Source organism: Vulpes lagopus, chromosome 2 (genome assembly GCF_018345385.1).
Source record: "Vulpes lagopus strain Blue_001 chromosome 2, ASM1834538v1, whole genome shotgun sequence".
Lineage (NCBI taxonomy): Eukaryota > Metazoa > Chordata > Mammalia > Carnivora > Canidae > Vulpes > Vulpes lagopus.
The window spans coordinates 74,957,164-74,977,619 of record NC_054825.1 but is presented as its reverse complement, the minus strand read 5'-3'; the positions used below and the strand labels follow the sequence as shown (position 1 = coordinate 74,977,619).

The following is a 20,456-nucleotide window of genomic DNA, read 5'->3' as shown; positions in this document are numbered from 1 at the left end:
AAGCCTATTACATTGCAGTCCGAGGTTATGACTGTGATAGCTAATGAGCAGTCACTATTTTTTTTTAAGATTTTATTTATTTATTAGAGAGAGAGAGAGAGGCAGAAACACAGGTAGAGGGAGAAGCAGGCTCCATGCAGGAAGCCTGACATGGGACTGGATCCCAGGTCTCCAGGATCAGGCCCTGGGCTGAAGGCAGTGCTAAACCGCTGAGCCACCCAGGCTGCCCTGTGCAGTCACTCTTAAAGTGACATAAGATAATCCTCTGAGAGTCAATAATGAATTGACCAAGAATAAATCTGAAAAATTCAATAAACATAAGTTTGTAAAACAGGATTTTTTTCAAGTCAGAGAATATTGTCCCATAATTTAAAGTTACTGAAAATTTATGCTAATGGGTCAATAACATGACAAAAAATTAAAGAAGCACAGAGGTCTCCCATCCAAATACTAACCTGGCTGTAACCCTGCTTAGCTTCTAAGATCAGACACGATTAGGCATGTTTTGCAGTGGTTGGAGCTAGAGAGTATTATGCTAAGTGAAATAAATCAATAAGAAAAAGAAAAATACATACGATCTCACTCGTATGTGGAATTTAAGAAACAAAACAAACGAACATGGGGGAAGGAAAGAGAGAGGCAAACCATAAAACAGACTCTTAACAACAGAGAACAAACTGAGAGTTGATGGAGAGAGGTGGGGTTGGGGGCGGGTTAAATAGGTGATGAGGATTAAATCATGTGGTGTGATGAACACCGGGTGTTGTAAGCAAGGGATGAATCACTAAGTCCTACACCTGAAACTAATATTACACTATGTGTTAACTAACTGAAATTTATTTTTTTAAATTTTTTTGAAGATTTTATTTATTTATTCATAAGAGACACACAGAGAGAGGCAGAGACACAGGCAGAGGGAGAAGCAGGCTCCATGCAGGGAGCCAGATGTGGGACTCGATCCTGGGCCTCCAGGATCACACCCCGGGCTGAAGGTGACACTAAACCACTGAGCCACCCGGGCTGCCCACTAACTGAAATTTAAATAAAAAATTGAAACTACCAAAAAAAAAAAGAAGAAGTGTAGAGGTCATTGAATATCGGAGCTTACATACCTCAGGACAGGACAGCCCCGAATCTCCATCATCTAAGTCCTTTAAAAGTTCAATCAGCCTTTTCTTCTCTCTGTCAGTCATGACCACGGGCTTTCCTGAATTCTTGGCCAACTACAGAATGTATTAATAAAAAACAGTTCATAGTTCAGGAACATAAAAATGAGACCTGAGACTTCTATAGCACAGATACACCAAGGTAAAATTTGTGAGATTTGCATTTTTCATTTGCGAGGTAGTTTTCTTTTATGCCAAATTTTTGCTATAGGTCCATTCTCCAAGCAAAGATATTCCTGCTATAAGCAGGCTCTGGTGTAGCCATTTCCACAAACATTTTATATAAAATATAAAATAAAACAAACATGGGTAGTTTGCAAATTTTTCTTTATATAATATTTGTCAATGTAATAACATATTTGCTGAGATATTTGGAAGGAATCTTCTTGCCACTTCCTTTTTTTTTTTTTTAATTTTTTTTTTTTAATTTTTATTTATTTATGATAGGCACACAGTGAGAGAGAGAGAGAGAGGCAGAGACACAGGCAGAGGGAGAAGCAGGCTCCATGCACCGGGAGCCCGACGTGGGATTCGATCCCGGGTCTCCAGGATCGCGCCCTGGGCCAAAGGCAGGCGCCAAACCGCTGCGCCACCCAGGGATCCCTTCTTGCCACTTCCTATGGGACATCTATCTAGTGAATGAAATTCCTTTAATTTTTTTTTATCTGTGGCTTTGTTTTTAATTATTTTAAGCCTTATCACATAATTTGCAAATTTGTGCTGATGATATAGCTCCTCAATTTTAATCCTTCTAGTGTGTTGGTAAAAGCACCATTACCAATCATGCATATATGGTAATTCTACAGTTATGTTTTCGAAAAGCTGCTTAAAAGACAATCCTGAATTATGACTTTGTCTGACTTAGTAAAGAATTCACAAGCAAAGTATGCTACTGTATCCTGTTCACACTGAATTTTAAAACTGTCTGACCTTATAGATTATCTATAAAATGTGAGACATGTTAAATATTCTTGGTTTAATATTATACATAAACCACATGAAAATGCCTTTTATTAAGCAAAAGGCAATATTTTAGATGCAAGGAATTTTAAATAAATTGGCATAGTTAAGACCAAAAAGAGAAAGTGGACATTGCCAGCTTATCTTCAGCCCTTGCCTTTAACAGACTAACAAACACAATGTGAAACACGGCTGAAAAATAAATAAAAATAAATTAAAAAACACAGCTGTGTCTTGCTGTTCTGTGACATAGTGAAGGGATTTCCTCAGTATGCAAATAAACATAGCAGTTATATAAATCTAAATATAAGCCCCATCGCCTACAGGTTTAGAGATGGCATTTTCCATCTCTGTGAAAAGTTGAATATTACCAATCAGTTCCAATCATATCTCTAGAAGGGGAACAGTGACAGCACGTGCTGAACCGGAATTACCATCAAAGTTCAAAAAACTGATCATGTGCATTTTAACCACAAGCCAATCTTATTTCAGGCAGGACTGTCCAGAAGATATATTCCATCAGCCATTCATGATTTGAATTTTGGTGTAGGAGATCAATTTAAATACGGTGCACACACAAGAAGTCATGAGACATTTCCAGTTTGTAATAAACAAGGCAGTAGCCAACCACTGTGCCTTTGGAACCATCAAGTCTGTCCTCTCCACTGTCTTCTTAATACCAAGGAAGATGGTTTTTTTCCAGGGAAGTACTTCTTGGGATTCTTGTTGTTCTTGTTGGCAACCAGGTAAGAAAATCCGGGGGTCTGACCTGTGTTTTGTCCAAATAGACCATGAAAATTTGGTCCAGTCTTGTGCCCCCCTCCTTCTCCCACCGTATGGGACTGGGCACACTTCTGAGTAAAACGCTTCCTGTCCTTCTCACCATCACCCATTTCAAAATTGCTCTTTCGTCGCACGCAAAACGAAGGTGCCCACTTGCTAGCCGAATGTCCCATTCTCTCCTAAATAAACTTACTTTTAAATTTCAAGACTGTCATATTAGGGCTCTGAATAAAGACTCATCTGCTATTGTTAAAAAGAGAAAAGGGGGACGCCTGGGTGGCTCAGCGGTTGAGCGTCTACTGCCTTCAGCTCAGGGTGTGATCCTGGAGTCCAGGGATCAAGTCCTACACATCGGGTTGCCTGCATGGAGCCTGCTTCTCCCTCTGCCTGTGTCTCTGCCTCTCTCTCTGTTTCTCTCATGAATAAATAAATAAAATCTTTTTGAAAAGAGAGAAAAGGGAAACCCATGGTGAGGCTACTACTGTCTGTGTCAGCGAGAACTCGGATATGGGAAAAACACTATTGCTCTTGGAAAGTAAATAAATCAACATACAATGAGCCAGCACAGAGACAGATCAAATTGGAGGTTTCCTTCAGATCAGAGGAACTGGAAGAGAAAAAGCGAGAGTTTCAGAGGCCAGTCCTGGCAGTGGCACATTGACCCATGGATCCAATCTGCCTGGAAATGATGTCCAGCCGTGGAAGGAGCATCTGGCTTGAACTGCGAAGAATTATTTAACTCTCTCCTCTTGTGAATTAACTTCACTAACTCGTCTAGTAGCTGCCAGAGTGGTTTGCCACTGCACCTACATTTCTTGCTATAAATTAATTAATCGACATTCTGATCTAATAGAGGAGCCCTTGGTTAGTCTGTCTAGAGGACACAGTCTGCCTGTAAGACCAAGGTTGAGACCCTAAGGCAGGGAGCTAATCAAGGCAAGAGATAAGTGAAAGGCTTCCTGGAGGCTCAGCTGGAGGGAGCAAGGGACAGACAACCAACCAGTTGGCCTCTCCAGCTCTACTAGGAGCATTTTCCATGCAAATTTCTAAATGCACCACGTATATAATCAGTCTCACTACTTTAACAGGGCTATTTTACTAATAACACAATTTAAAATCTGGGAAACGTGTGAAACTATTATCTAAGCAAATGTTTTTCAAATTGCAGGAACCAGATTAGTTTCTGTGTAGTGAAATAAGTATACTGAATTACAGCTAGCATTTTTAAAAGAGGAGAATAAGATAGGATGGAATAAAAAAATAGTGAAGTACTGGTCCCTAAAACTTTTCTTTCAGTTATATATACTGTTTCAGTTACATATATATGTATTATGATCAAAAAAATATTTAAAGACACTAAACACAACTATTTTCATTTCCATAGCTCATTTAATCCCATGTTCTGATTTCTAAATTTTTAAGTACATACCTCAATGTTTCGCTTAATAAAATCTTGGCTGTGTTTACCCCTGAGCTCAATGTTTTCTGTATTTGAAAAAGGTTTCTTTTCTGCTTTGATTAATGACTCGTTTCCTTCCACATCATAAGTAAAATCTAATATTAAAAAAGTTCAAAAAAAAAAAAAAGTTCAAAAGTTTTCATAATTATGTGTCCATTACGATAAAATTTTAAATTAAAATTACATTAAGCATACATTAAATATATAAGATATAAAGCATGCATTAAAATATATAAGCATACATTAAGATATAGAAGAAATAAAACATATATAGGGTAACTTCTAAATTCCAAATCCAGAATCCTAATATATATTATTTATTGTTATGGATAAAGATGTGATACACGCACACACGCACACACGCACACGCACACACACACATGCTAGAATATTACTTGGCCATAGAAAGAAAAAGATCTTGCCATTTGTGACAACCTGGATAAACCTAGAGGGTTTTATGCTAAGTGAAATAAGTTAAACTGAGAAAGACAAATACCATATGATTTCACTCATACGTGGAATCTAAAAAGCAAAACAGATAGATGAACGAAAAGCAGAATCAGAGCTGTAAACAAGGAGAGCAAAGTGATGGCTGCCAGAGGGAGAAGGGTGAGGAAATGGGCAAGAGGGCAAAGGGGAGTGGCAGATACAGGCTTCCAGTTGAATGAGTAAGCCGTGGGGATGTAAGGCACAGCACAGGAAAGAGAGTCAGTAGTATTATAACAGCATTGCATGGTGACAAAGGGCAGCTACACTGGTGGTGAGCATAGATTAATGTATAACTTTGTCAAATCACTATGTTATGTACCTGAAATTAGTGTCACATGTGTCAATTATACTCAAATAAAATGAATCAATACATTTATTTTAGTCTTTATATAAAACAAAACTTTCCCTAAAGACTAGAGTCATCTCCTGCTATTCTATTAATATGTTTTCACCCTCTCTGAACAGAAACTTTTTGTTCAAACCTGTCTTTTAAGCAAGGTGTGGGCATAAGTGTCCTGAATGTCTGACATCCTACCTGTGCAAACCCTTAGAGCTCATCTCAGTTTGTCATTTTTTCTCAACCTTTGAAAAAAATCGAGTCAACTTCTGAGTTGTTCAGACCCTGGATACTCAAAACAAGAGTAAGAAAAATACTTATGGACTCTTATTCCCTTTATTAAATATTTTGTTTTCACTGTAGTCACATTTAAAGCATTTAAAACAAGATCATGTGAACGCATCTTTAAAGCTCTAAAAACAGGCATAAAGAAGCGTCTTCTTAAAAGACAAGTGATGCCCACCCTACTAAACAGGATAAATTGCCACTTAAAAGTCCAAAAGGGGAAAATATTAGCCAGTAGCTCAATCCAGAGAAGGTTTACTTAAAAGTCATCTTTGTTTTGGAAGAGAGTATGTCAATAAAGAGGATTAAGGGAGCTAATCAATTGGTATATTTATAGCTAGTTATCAAAGATTCAATACAAATTTAATAATTTAAAGAATATATTTTGATAATGATAATTGGGAAGAACCAGGAAAAGGATAAGATCTCTGGATTTAAATTCTTTTCAAAAAAAAAATAAAAATAAATAAAAAATAAATAAAAAATAAATAAATTCTTTTCAAACAAAAATAAATTTGGGTAAGAAAAACGTTCCACTCAAATTTAACTTACAGGTTTCTAGGCAAACAAATCTGTGTTTTATAGTTAGGATTTTATTTCTTTAATCAGTGATGTTTTTTAATCAACTAACAATAGTTAAAGTATAAGTTACTTTTTTGGTGAGTGGCCTCCTTAGATATAAAATATGTAACTTTCTCCTATAAGCCAAGTTGTGTATATAGTCTTTTAAGTTGAAATATGAGGTTATGGGCAACCCAGGTGGCTCAACGGTTTAGCGCCACCTTAGGCCCAGGGTGTGATCCTGGAGACCCGGGATAGAGACCCGGATAGAGTCCCTCGGGCTCCCTGCGTGGGGCCTGCCTGCTTCTCTCTCTGCCTCTCTGTCTCTCTGTCTCTCATTCTCTCATTCTCTCTCTTTCTCATGAATAAATAAATAAAATATTAAAAAAAAAAAAAAAGAAATATGAGGTTATTTGGTTATTTGTCAGGTTTAATCTGATTGGTAGTGAAATGAAATAGAGAGGGCCAGGCAAAACTTGGTCGAAACAGGCTTTTAACGGGGTGCGCTCTCCGGGGAGGTTCCGCGGCCGCAGGGGAGGGCAAGCGGGCTTTTTAAGGGGGGAGGGGTAAGGGGTTGGTGCGTGGGTACGGGGTGATAGGTATTAGGGCATATTACTGGTGGAATCGGTATGCTTATGCCCTTAATGGGGCCTGGTAAAGTCCGGTTCAGGTTTCCTGCATAGGTCTGGTCTCCCCCTGATGACTGTCCCCAGGCAGTCTGCTGGTGATGGGAAAGCTCTGAGGTGGGGGCAACAAGGTGGGGGGTCCGCCCCCGTTTTTTTTTTTTTTTTTTTTTGGTGCCTCCCGATCCCCCTTGATCCCGCGGGCCCAACATTATTCATTCAGTTTAAGTTTCATACGCTCTTAAACAATACAACATTAGTGTAACTCAAATGTGTTCATGAATATATTTATGATAGTTTTTTTAAAATATACTTTTAGTAAATTGTAGTAAAAAAACATTGAATTGTCTGGTCAGAACTCTTTCACTAGAAATGTCCTCTCCTCCACCTGGTGGTGATCAACTGAACAAGTTGCCATGTTCCCCTATTAACCCCAACCCTTGGTGAGTTGGATGAATTGGCTAGACCAAGGATAGGCATCTAACCCAAGTTGCATCAGTTGTTGTCTTCTTGCAATTTTGAAATGGAGTCTCCCTCTCAATAATTAATCACAGAATATGCTCTAGGGAATCAAAAAAGGAGTCTACCTCTAGGATTATTTCCATAAATTTTCTTTTTTGCTTAAGCTAGTTTTCTATTACTTGCAGCCAGCTTTCCCTTAACTCTTTGTTATATAAAACTTAAATATCCAAAACTAGGAAGAATAGTATAATAAACCGTCAACAACTAACTTCAACAGTGATGAATGCATGACCAGTCTTGCTTCATCTAGAACCTTAACTTGCTTTCACAAACTATCTCTGGATTAAATTACATCAAATCATTTCATCTGTTACTATTTCTGTATGGAGCTAGTATGTTCTTGTGACAATACGCAAAATCACACAAATAAAAACAAACCTTGATTGTCATTCTGTATATGGTTTTCATATTCTTCTGGAGGGACCTGAGTGTGAAACACTGAGAAAAACGTGTCTTCAAGCTCACAGTGAGTAGGATCTGTAGATTTAAAAAATCATTTGTTCAATACACAAAATAAGAAATCATCTACATGAACAATTGTTTAAAAGTTAGATCTAACATTCTCTGCAATATTCCTCAATCAACTCCACATACACATTTCTTAAGATGTCACTTCAAGGTAGAAATGACCATCATCTTAATTCATATTAGCCACTGAAACCAACAGCAGAAAATCAAGAGTCAAAAAGCATTTCCCTAGGACTTCCGTGCAAGGAGGATGTACAGGCGTGTGCTAAAATATCACATTAACTCTGGAGTTAATGTATCCAAATTCCAACATTCATAATACAGAGAATATGCTCACTGAATAACTTTGTATTTTTCTTTTTTCTTTTAGGTCCCCAAATAAAGATTTCAGATATATGGTTTAGTCATTAAGATAAAAGCATGTGTTTAAAAGAGAAAACCAGGAGACTTCTAAAAAGTTAGCTTTGGGATGGATAGCTTTGGGAATTATGCTCTTGGGCCAATACTCATAAAGAAATTAGGAAATTGTGTTTTCAATTCTTCTTGTTTCACTGTAGTTTATTATTAGCTAATGTAGACACTGTATATCTGCAAGAAACTGCTAACATAAACAAGTATCCTTTTTTTTTTTTTCCAAGTCTCTATGTCTCAACATGAGAGACTCTGCCAGGTTGTGGCACAGAAAGGTTTTTGCTTCAGAAACATGACAAGTCCTGAGGATATTAGCATCCACCACCTATCTCTGAAACAAACTTGGGGAGCACCTGGGTGGCTCAGTGGTTGAGTGTCTGTCTTTGGCTCAGGTCGTCACTCCGAGGTCCCAGGATCGGGTCCCGCATCAGGCTCCCTGCCCCGCATCAGGCTCCCTGCGAGGAGCCTGCTTCTCCCTCCACCTGTGTCTCTGTCTCTCCCTCTGTGTCTCTCATGAATAAGTAAATAAAATCTTTAAAAAAATAAAAGTAAAAGTAAAATAAATAAATAAATAAATAAATAAACAAACAAACAAACTTGATTCAAGCACCCTCTCAGAGATGATACAGGTAAAGGAAGTTGCCAGAAGATACATTGATGCCAACACACAGATAACACCGAATTCAAAACATACAATTCCTGAGAGTAAAAAGAAATGTGTCAATTCCAATTCCCTAATTTGGAATTCATAACAATGTAGCATCATTGGGATTGACATTACAACTTTAATCCTGCACAATCTTTAATGAGTTAATCTAGCAAATTGGTGGTATAAGCCTTTTACTTTTGCGTAAAAGACAAAGAGGTTTAAAGGTCTTTTGAAGTGGTAATATATTGACTTTTTATCCTCAAATTCCATTTTAATAGTAGTTTCACTCACTTTTACACTGAAGCACCTGGAAAGACACACAAATATGAAACCTAGCAATACTAGAAACTGTTACAGCAAGGTGATATTTGAAGATAATTTAACCTAAGGCTAAAATTATTCTTGTGTCCCTGTGGCTCTTCACTCATGGTCTCGGCAGTACCCCATATATTCAGTACCTCAGACAGAAGGTGGGCACAGCCCAGAGCCTTTGCATTGAGTTTAAAAAACAAGAGTTTTGAAAATCAGATACTCACAGGAGCTTAACTACTCAAGAGAGAGAAAAAAAAAAAAGGCATTTTCTGAGTTTCTGAAATCCTCCTTTAGAAAACTCTTCCTTAGAGTAAAAAAAAAACAACTGATTACTATAGAAGAAGCAATGGAATCAGAAAACAGTCATTGGGTTAACTGTCATAATGATAAATGATTCAGGTAAGAATCACCAATGAATGGTGAAAGTTTGAAGAATGACACAATAGCCTCAGAGTATCACCTCGCAAGATAACTTACCCAGTACAAAAGGAAACCTAGTAACTTTATAGCAGAAAAACCTGGTAGATGCCACATTAACCAAGTGATTGAGGTCAACATCAGCAGTTACAGGACAATCGACATCATGCGCTTTCTGATAGGATTCACAGAGGACACAGCGGGATTCCTGCAAAAAATGCGTAACTGAATCTATTCTTGTGGAAATATAAACACACTCACTGGGGGGGAGACAGTCTACAAAATATCAAGCGTATAGTCTTCAAAAATGCCAATGTCATAAAACCCAAAGAATGGCCAGAGACATGACAACTAAATGCAATATGTGAGCAGCGATTTTCTTTTGTTAAAAAGGATTTTAGTGGCACAATTGGCAAAATATGAATAAAGCCAGTAGATTGGACAATAGTATTGAATCAGTGCTAATTTCCTGACTTGAGCGAGCATGCAGATGCGCATATGCATGTGTCCTTTTGTGAAAGGGGTGACAGAAGAGAGACACATCTATAGAGAGACAGACACAGAGACAGAGGATGGGGTACCTGGTGGCTCAGAGGTTGAGTGTCTGCCTTTGGCTCAGGGTGTGATCCCAGGGTCCTGGGATCGAGTCCCACATAGGGCTCCCCACAGGGAGCCTGCTTCTCCCTCTGCCTGGGTCTCTGCCTCTCTCTCTCTGTATCTCTCATGAATAAATAAATAAAATCTTGAAAGAAGGAAGGAAGGAAGGAAGGAAGGAAGGAAGGAAGGAAGGAAGGAAGGAAGGAAGGAAGGAAAGAAAGAAGAAGAAAGAAAGAAAGAAAGAAAGAAAGAAAGAAAGAAAGAAAGAAAGAAAGAAAGAAAGAAAGAAAGAAAGAAAGAAAGAAAGAAAGAAAGAAAGAAAGAAAGAAAGGATGTGCCAAAACGTTAACACTTGGAGAATCTGGACAAAGGGTTTTTGAAAATTCTTTGTGCTTTTCTTGAAACTTTAAGTCTGCAATTACATCAAAATTAAATTTAATAGGAAATATTAAAAGATTCCTCTCCTCACTACAAATAATTATGGGGGGGGGGGATCTCCCTTCAGAGCTCAAGAGCCAGAGTTTGAAGGGCTGAGCACATTACAAATAAGAGCCTTCAAAGAGAAAGATTGCAGGATATGATTTAAGTTGTTTCATGCCACCAAAGGACAAAATGAAAGCCCATCCCAGACAATGGAGAAGGATCTAGAAGAGCATCAGAGGAAATGAATTTAAAGTAGACAAAAGTGACACAAGTGAGGCTGTCCCTGGTATGCATTCTCTTGGGACGTAGTTGAAATCCTAAAATTGGATAGAGACACCCCCACCACCACCAAAGAAAATGAGGAAACCCAGAGCAGAGTGCCCTCTGCCTCACTGCACACCTGAAACTCTGAAAGGAGACTCCACACACAGTGCTCCACACTTACACATGACAGCTGCAAAGCAGCAATGGCAGTATGCCAGTATGCCATGTTTAGAGGGAGAGAGGGCCTGAAATTCATTCTCTCTCTCTCTCTCTCTCTCTCTCTCTCTCTCACACACACACACACACACACACACACACACACACGCCACAGTTCCTCATGGCTGGCCTATTGCATGGCAGATCTAGAAGTTCTCATTCATCCCTGCGAACTAGATGAAGTCCTCCCCCAATGCATATCATTATGCCAACCAAAAATGCACGTATCCCAATGTCCCCTACAATTGAGAACCGTTCTATTAGACTAGAATTTCAATTAATTCAAAATATCGGAGCAATACTAATAAATTTCTTTATTACCTTTTAAAATACAGGGCTTATAAAAAATTCTGGAGAACAAGGGAAAGGCATCATCATTTTCCAATAAACTATTAGATCAATAAGGAAATAACACGATAACAACTTGTAGAGAATAGGGATAATACCACCTGCTAAAGAATGCACTTTAGAGATAAGGCTATATTCAGAAATAAATTCATAGCAATGATGTTTTTATCATAGTGTTATAGACTGAGCTGTATCCCTCCAAAATTAATGTGTTGAAGCCCTAAGCTCCAGTGTGCCTGTATTTGAAGACAGGCCTTTAAGGAGGTAGTTAAAGCTAAAAAGGGGAACGCCTGGGTGGCTCAGTGGTTGAGCATCTGCCTGCATGATCCTGGAGTCTGGGATTGAGTCCCACATTGGGCACATTGCGGGGAGCCTGCTTCTCCCTCTGCCTATGTCTCTGTCTCTCTCTGTGTCCCTCATGAATAAATAAACGAAATCTTTTTAAAAAAATAAAATAAATAAAGCTAAAAAGATCCCTAGGTGGGGCCCTAATCTAATAGAACTTGTGGCTTTATAGGAAAAGGAAGAGACACCAGAGATAACTTTAATAATCCTTTCCCCACTTCCCTTGCACACAGAGAAAAGGTTTATGAGGACATGGTGAGAAGGTGGACATCTGCAAGCTGGAAAGAGAGACCTCACCAAAAAATTAATTTTCCATCACCCTGATCTTGGACTTCTAACCTCCAGAACTGTAAGAAGATAAATTTCTGCTGTTTAAGCCACCCAACCTGTGGAATTTTTTATGGCAGCCCTAGCAGACTAACATACATATTTTAAGCTGAAGAAGCTAGAGAAAGCAGTAACAAGGTCAAGAAAAGAAATAATAAAGAAACAAGATAGAATCAGCAAAGACATTCAAAACTGGCTCTTGAAAGCATAAAAGGATCTAATAAAATCTTTAAAAAGATCTACAAGTGGGATTTTAAAAAGAGAAAACACTAATCAGAATCAAGATAACATGTTTTTGATGAAAGAACACACAGATCACTGGAACAGAAGAGGGAGTTCACAAACAGACCTACAAAAATATAGTCAACTGATCTTTAACAAAAGAGCAAAGGCAATTTGTGGAGGCCGAGAAAATTAGGGCCATTCCACTTTGGGTTCAGCGTTATCACAAGTGCAGCCATCCCAGGCCCCTGTGAAGAAGAGCTGAACTTTACCTTACTTCAGGTACAGGAAGAAAACAGCTTGCAGCTTAACATCCTAGAAAGCCCCTATTAGAATGAGAACAGAGCCCAAGCCAAGGGCAGGAAGCCCCGATTAGAATAAGAACAGAGCTCAACGCCCTTGAAAGCCCCATATCAAAATGTAAACAGAACTTGAGAATTCCTCCAGCCCTTCTGAAGATCCCCTAGACCAGCCTATAAAAACTAAGCTGAAACCCACCTCAGGGTCCAAGTCCCTGGTCCGCTGTGTCGGGTATACTTGGACCCAAGCTCGAGCTTGTAAATAAACCCTCGTGTGTTTGCATCGGTGTCAGCTCCTTGGTGGTTTCTCGGATTCGCAATCTTGGGCACAACACAATTCAATGGACACAGGATGATCTCTTCAACATGGTGTTAGACTAACTGGATGTCCATATGCAAAAAAAAAAAAAAAAAAAGGGAGGGAGGGGAGGGAGGGAAGGGAAGGGAAGGGAAGGGAAGGGAAGGGAAGGGAAGGGAAGGGAAGGGAAGGGAAGGGAAAGGGGGAAAACAAACCTAGACAGAGAAACCTTACACTGTTCACAAATACTAATTCAACTAAACGTAAAATGCAAAACTATAAAACTTCTAAAAGGAAACATGGGGGCACCTGGGTGGCTCAGTCAGTTAAGCATCTGCCTTCAGCTCAGATCATGATCCCAGGGTCCTGGGATTGAGCCCCTTATGGGGCTCCCCACTCAGCAGGGAGTCTGCTGCTCCCTGCTTGTGCTCTCTCCAAATAAATAAATCTTAAAAAAAAAAGGGAAAAAGAAAAAACCTGGGAAAAAAATCCATGTGATCTTGGGTTTGTTGATGAGTTTTCATATATAACACCAAAAGCATGATCCATGAAAGAACAAAATTGATATATTGAACTTTATTAAAATTAAAAATTTCTACTCTACAAAAAAATACTGTGAAGAGAAAAAGACAAACTATGGGCTACAAGGAAATATTTACAAAACACATATCTGATAGAGGATTTGTATCCAAAATATACAAAGTACTTAAAACTTAACAGTAAGAAAACAACAATCCAATTTTTTTTAATAGGCAAAAGATCTGAACAGACAACTCACTAAAGAAAATACACAAATGAGCACCTGAAAAGATAGTCAACATCATTTGCGATTAGGGAAATGCAAACGCAAATTAAAACAACAATGAGATACCACCATATACCTCTTAGAATGGCTAAAATCCAGAAAACAATACCAATTACTGACAAAAATGCAAAGCAACAGGAACTCTCATTCTTTACACAAAAAACGGTAAGGCCAACCCAATAGGCAGTTTCTTACAAAGTGAAAACAGTCATACCATATGGTCTAGCAATCCTGCTCCTAGATATTCATCTAAGTAAACTGAAAATTTACATCCACAAAAAACCTGCATACAATGTTTAGAGCAACTTTATTCATAATCACCAAAAACCAGGAGCACTCAAGATACCTCTCAATAGGTGAAGTTATAAACCAACTGTGGTACATCCACAGAATGAAATATTATTCAGTGACAAAAAGAAAGCAGCTTCAAGTCCCAAAAAGACATTGATGAATCTTAAAGGCATATTGCTAACGGAAAGAATCCAATCTGTATGATTCCAATTATATAACATTCTGGAAAAGGCAGACTATAGAGACAGTGAAAAAAAAAAAGAAAAAAAAAGATCAGAAGTGTCTTTTTTTTTTACTGTGTGGGGGGAGGAGGGAGAGTTGAATAGGAATTCACATGGGATTTTCACAGTGGAAAACTATTCTGTATGATACTGTAATGCTGGCTTCATGACACTACGCATTTTGGCAACCTATAGATTCAAAACACAAAGAGTGAACCTTAACGCACGCAAGTTTTCAAAATATCATTTAGGATGTCAGAGGATCCCAGGATGGAATGCAGAATGTGACCATCTAACCATTTAACTGTATTACAAACGTCTGAAACAATCTCACTGAGGTGGGTAAAGGGAAAAAGTGTTTACCTTAAACTACCCGTGGAAATGAGTGGAGTCTGGGGCAGCCTGGGTGGCGCAGCGGTTTAGCGCCGCCTTCAGCCCAGGGCATGATCCTGGAGACCCGGGATCGAATCCCATGTCAGGCTCCCTGCATACAGCCTGCTTCTCCCTCTGCCTGTGTCTCTGCCTCTCTCTGTGTCTCTCATGAATAAATAAGTAAAATCTTTAAAAAAAAAAAAAAAAAGAAAAAAGGAAATGAATGGAGTCTGCAAGACTAAAGGCAGTAGAAACTGCACCTGAGCACTGTACTCCAGTTGACCAAGCTGTCTCCTATAGGGGCACAGGTTAACAATTTTGATATCACCACTCATGGAGTGGAATTGAGCAAAAAGTGAATGGAGGGCCAATGGTGAGAGCCAGGTTTCTCACTGTTGGATGGAGAGTACAGATTAAGAAGAGGAGGTGGTTAGAATGATTCAGGTGGTAATAGAATAAAATTTGAGACATCAGTATGAATCCATGTTTAGCTTAATATAGATACAGATGACTACACACAGAAATATTTATAGATGGCATATATAACAGGTTAGTGTGCCCGCAAATATTTCCCTCCTCAGAGGGCCTAGAATCAATGACTTCCCAGTAGCAACAACCATATCTAGCATCCAGATCTTGGTTTCTAATATCATAATCAGAGGAATCAGGCTCCCTGAAGAGACAACTGATTCTAGGACTCAAATAGGAAATATACAAGCTGGGCGGGGGTGGGGGGGTGGGGGGGGTGGGGGGGGTGGAGATTAAAAAGGAAATACACAAGATGAGTCTGGTGCATCCTGTAGTATCAGAAAGTAAGAAAGGGCACAGCAACAACAAAACAAAACTTGCAATGCTGAAGGTACATCAAAGGGATGGGTGCTCAAGTCAGTTGAGCATCCAACTCTTGATTTCAGCTCAGGTTATGATCTCAAAGTTGTCAGGTGAAGCTCTCTCTCTCCCTTTGCCCTCACTTCTCTTAAAAAAGAGAGAGAGAGAGAGTGAGAGAGAGAGAGAGAGAGATGGGAGTCAATTGAAAGAGCTCCCAATGACCAAAACTGGAAAAATTTGAGCAGCAAAATAAAGTGATATTAGATTACTATAATCCAATGTATAAAATAAATATCCACAAGTCTATATTAATATAAATATATGATTGAATTAAATACATGGAAAAAACAGACAAATCTCCCAAGCAGAATAATTCAAAATAATTTACGTAAATACTCCACCTTCAAGGAGGTGAAGCATAACACCCCACATCCCAAGTATGGGCTGCACATAGTAACTTCCTTCCAAAGACAGGATGGAAAGGGGGAAATTTTTTTTTAAATTTATTCATGAGAGACACAGAGAGAGAGAGAGGCAGAGACACAGGCAGAGGGAGAAGCAGGCTCCATGTAGGGAGCCCTATGTGGGACTCGATCCCGGGACTCCAGAATCACGCCGTGCCTGGGCCAAAGGCAGACGCACAACCGCTGAGCCACCCAGACATCCTGAAAGGGGAAACTGAAGAACTTTACAGTGGAGAAATATGGCAAACACCTCTTCAGCCAGGTGATCAGAGTTGACATCAACAATGATATGTTGATAGTATGATGTGATGAAATAGAAATGGCACTTTAACTCTGCAGTCTTCCTCCCAAGAACATACAACCCTAGTCAAATCATAAGTAAAACATGGATAAATAGTAATTGCCATAAATTCTACAAAATACTTAATAAGTACTCCTAACAACTGCCAAAGTCATCAAAAAAGGAAAGTCTGAGAAAGTGCACAGCCAAGAGTAGCCTAGGGAGACATGAAGACTCACATACTAATGTAATGTGGTATCCTAGATGGCACCCTGGAACAGAAAAAAAAAAAAAAGGTAAAAACTAAAAGTCTGAATAAAGTGTGGGCTTTAGCTAATAATAATGGATCAATATTGGTTCATTAATTATAACAAATGTACCATACTATGCTAATAATAAGGGAATAGGTTGCAGGTATATGGAAAATCACTGTACTATTGTCCTAGTTTCTCTGTAAATCTAAAAACACTGTGCTTTAAAAAAAAAGTTGACTTAAAAAAAAACTTTTAGATTAAAAAGAGAGAAGGAAAACATGAATGAAATTATAAATAAGAAATGTAGCATAATAAACAAAAAAATTATTCTTCTAAGATACTATATGAAATTTTATTAGTAAAACGCTAAATCTTGGTGAAATGAATACTTTGAAATCTCACTGACATGAGTATATTGCCAGAATTGACTTAGAAGATCAGAAAACTGAAATATAATAGTAAATATGAAAGAAGCTAAGAAAAGAGTCAGAGAATTGCCTCCAAGAAATTATTTGAACCAGATGGTTTTTCCAGTGAAATCTTTCAAGTTTTTAGGGAACAGATAATCCCCATTTGTATAAACTATTTCAAAGAATAGAAATAAGTGAATAGCCAGCCCCAATCATTTTATGAAGTTAACATAGCCTAGCAAAGCATAAATACACACACTCCCAACCCCACCTATACCATCAACATCGTAACATACATGCCATAGGCACACACATCACACACACACACAAAGCAAATCTCACTTATAAATATAGATGCAAAAATTTTGAGTAAATTAAGCCATTCAAATCTGGTACTAAATCAAAAGAATAATCCTTCATATCTAAGAAATATTGACCCAAGAAAATTCATTTAGTATTTAAATATATTAATTTTAAAACATTAAAAAAAAAGTTTGTCAAGATAGAAAAACTTTATGATAGTTTAAATAGATAATGAAAAAAATGAAAATAAATAAATAAATAAATAAATAAATAAATAGATAGATAGATAGATAGATAATGAGGGCATCGCCAGTGGTGTAGTGGTTTAGCACCGCCTTCAGCTTGGGGCATGATCCTGGACACCTGGGATCAAGCCCCACATCGGACTCCCTGCATGGAGCCTGCTTCTCCCTCTGTCTGTGTCTACCTCTCTCTCTCCCTCTGTGTCTCTCATGAATAAATAAATAAAATATTAAATAAATAAATAACGAAATGCATTCATAAATTTCAACACTAAATCTTTATGAAGTTCTCAGAATAGGAATAATTATTGAAAAGGACACAAAAATTAACATTATTTCCAGGTGATCATAAACTAACAAGACTCCAAGTAAACATCTAAAGGTAATTAGAATCAACAAGACAATATAATAACTGAAGGCCAGAAGAGATCAATGTTCCAACTCAAGCAGTCAGGCAGAGGCCAAATCCTCCCTTCTTCCATCTTCTGGTTCTATTCAGACCTTCAAGAGATCGGATGATGCCCACCCATGCTGGGGAGGGTAATGGACTCCATCCAATCCATCAATTCAAATGCTAGTCTCTCATGGATACACCCTCAAAGACACATCCAGAAATAATGCTTACCCAGACATCTAGGCATCCCATGATCCAGTCAAGTTGATGCATAAAATTAACCATCACAAAGTCTGGATGGATGATGAAACCATCAGCCCAGGTTGAGAAAACACACAGAAAGAGAAATAAATTTCAACAATGAAAAGTAAGGGAGAGGAGAACAGAGAAAAAAGGAGAGCCAGCAGGGAATAATGACACCCATAAAAATGTTACCAGTCTATGATCAGACAACTGTGCCAGATGCTACAGAGAGGTCAGGCAGGATAAAAGTTGGAAGTATGTCGCTAGCTTTAGAATTTAAGAGGACTACTGATGAAATAGTTTCTGCAGTGTGAAAGGAGAAAACCCAGACCACTAACAAGTTGAGAAGTAAATGGAAGTTGACCAGGTAGCCACAGTAGGTGTGGAATATCCTCTCAAGAAGTCTGACCTTTAAGAAGAGGGAAAGTGTGGGACACCTGGGTGGCTCTGCAGTTGAGCATCTGCCTTCAGCTCAGGTCGTGATCCTGGGGTTCTGGGATCGAGTCCCATATCGGGCTCCCTGCAGGGGGCCTGCTTCTCCCTCTGCCTATGTGTCTCTACCTCTCTCTCTGTGTGTGTCTCTCACAAATAAATAAAATCTGAAAAAAAAAAAAAAAAGAGAGAGAGAGAGAGAAAGGGAATGGTACCTGTTTGGAAGTAGGGTGAAGAACTGTGGAAGATTTTATTTGTACGTTTGGCTGGTTTGATGGCTCTCTCTGTTTTAAGGCCAGAAGATTCAAAGACAGCAAACTGAAGGGAAGGAAGAAGACAGAAGACAACAAGTAGGCACAGAATGATAGATGAGGTCAGGAGCCAGGGGCAGAGTGAAAAGGATGGGTTGTCATTGACCTTGGCCTTGGAGAGCAGCACCTTCCCTTAACCTAAGGTAAGAAGGATGGGGGATGGAAGAGAACAGAGTACAACTTAGAACAAGAAGGAAAGAATATGGGAAAGGATTCCCATCAAATTAGTTGTTTTCTCTGGCCAGTAAGCAGGCTGGAGTGAAGGACTTGTAGAAGACAGCAGAAGGTTAAACACACAGTAAGCATTTGGAACAGCCACAGTGGAGAATGCAAAAGACACTGCTGGCGATACTAGGACATAACAGAAGTTAAAAACCAAAAATCCTTAGCCCTACTGATAATTATAATTAAGTGATTTTCTTCCTCAATTCTCTGCAAACCAGGACTGCAAAAGACTACGATATTTTCTTTGAACATCCAATCTTAACAACATTCATGAGCAGAAGTAGCACTGACCTGAATTTCACCAAGAAGCACTTCCAAAGAAGTATTTCAGATCATTAAGATGTCACTGTGCTGTATCATATGCACTAATAAATTTAGAGCCAGAAACACAGAAGTCAATATAACAAAGGATAAAGGAATAACCTCCATCAAAAACAATGATGATGGGCAGCCCGGGTGGCTCAGCTGTTTAGTGCCTGCCTTTGGCCCAGGACGTGATCCTGGAGACCTGGGATCGAGTCCCACATCAGGCTCCCTGCATGGAGCCTGCTTCTCCCCCTCTCTCTCTCTCTGTCTCTCATGAATAAATAATAAAATCTTTAAAAAAAAACAAAAACAAATACAATGATGATGAACAATTCCATCATTACATGTGTCTGCCTCTGAGAGTCCAGAATTCTGTCTTTATCGACCAGAGAAATGCTACAAACTAAGGAAAAATTTCTGGTATGGTAAGGAGTTTGGATTTTCATCAGATTTCTCTACAAAAACTTAAAAGTGGCCCCTCGAAAGTGGGGTGGAAAGACTTTTAAAATATTCCTAAGGTCTCTAACAAGTGCAATATTGTTTACTTCAGCATCTCAATTTTTAAACTTGAGGTTATTAACTCTGGATTATAAAGTCAAAATGTGGTTAAAAAAAATCAATTTAATGTGGTTTTTAATCTTTCTTGGTGTCAAGGCCCCACATTTATAGCTATCAATAATACTAAATGTATCACTCAACAACCAGTATCTTCTCATTTGGCTTGCTGCTGCTTCTTTGTGATATTAGAGGGGCTAGGATGTATTTTGTGTTTTGGGAGCTGGTTGGAAATTGCCATTGTGCCACCAGCCCAGAGTCCCTCAAATTACTCTTCAATAAGAGGTTAAGCAAATGACTGAGGGACATAAGGAAGAATATTCATCCTAAGAATTTCTCACTTTTTTTTTTTTAAGGAAAAGAGGGAGGGGAGATATTTGGGTATATTTGTAGATAAGTGTTTAAAGTTCGAGTCTAGGGATCCCTGGGTGGCGCAGCGGTTTGGCGCCTGCCTTTGGCCCAGGGCGCGATCCTGGAGACCCGGGATCGAATCCCACGTCAGGCTCCCGGTGCATGGAGCCTGCTTCTCCCTCTGCCTGTATCTCTGCCTCTCTCTCTCTATGTGTGTGACTATCATAAATAAAAAAAAATAAAAAAATAAAAAGTTTAAAAAAAAAAAATAAAAAAATAAAGTTCGAGTCTAAAAAAAAATTTTTTTAATCCAAATGAAGTTCAAGTCTAAGGAAGTCCGCTCTAAATTCTTCCCCTCTTTTAAAGTGCATATTTTAACTAGATGCTG

The 20,456-nt window shown here is 38.6% G+C and overlaps 1 protein-coding gene across 6 annotated transcripts in view; it reads right to left on the bottom strand.

The window, feature by feature from the left end:
- The window catches only part of FSIP1 (fibrous sheath interacting protein 1), a 338,650-nt gene that overhangs the window by 145,564 nt on the left and 172,630 nt on the right, over positions 1-20,456 (bottom strand). For all 6 annotated transcript variants that reach the window (XM_041735787.1, XM_041735796.1, XM_041735805.1 and 3 more), the window contains 3 exons: positions 7,564-7,662; positions 4,339-4,463; positions 1,113-1,223 (listed from right to left, as the gene is read on the bottom strand). In XM_041735787.1, coding sequence (XP_041591721.1) covers positions 1,113-1,223; positions 4,339-4,463; positions 7,564-7,662 — 335 coding nt within the window. The remainder of the gene's footprint in view (positions 1-1,112; positions 1,224-4,338; positions 4,464-7,563; positions 7,663-20,456) is intronic.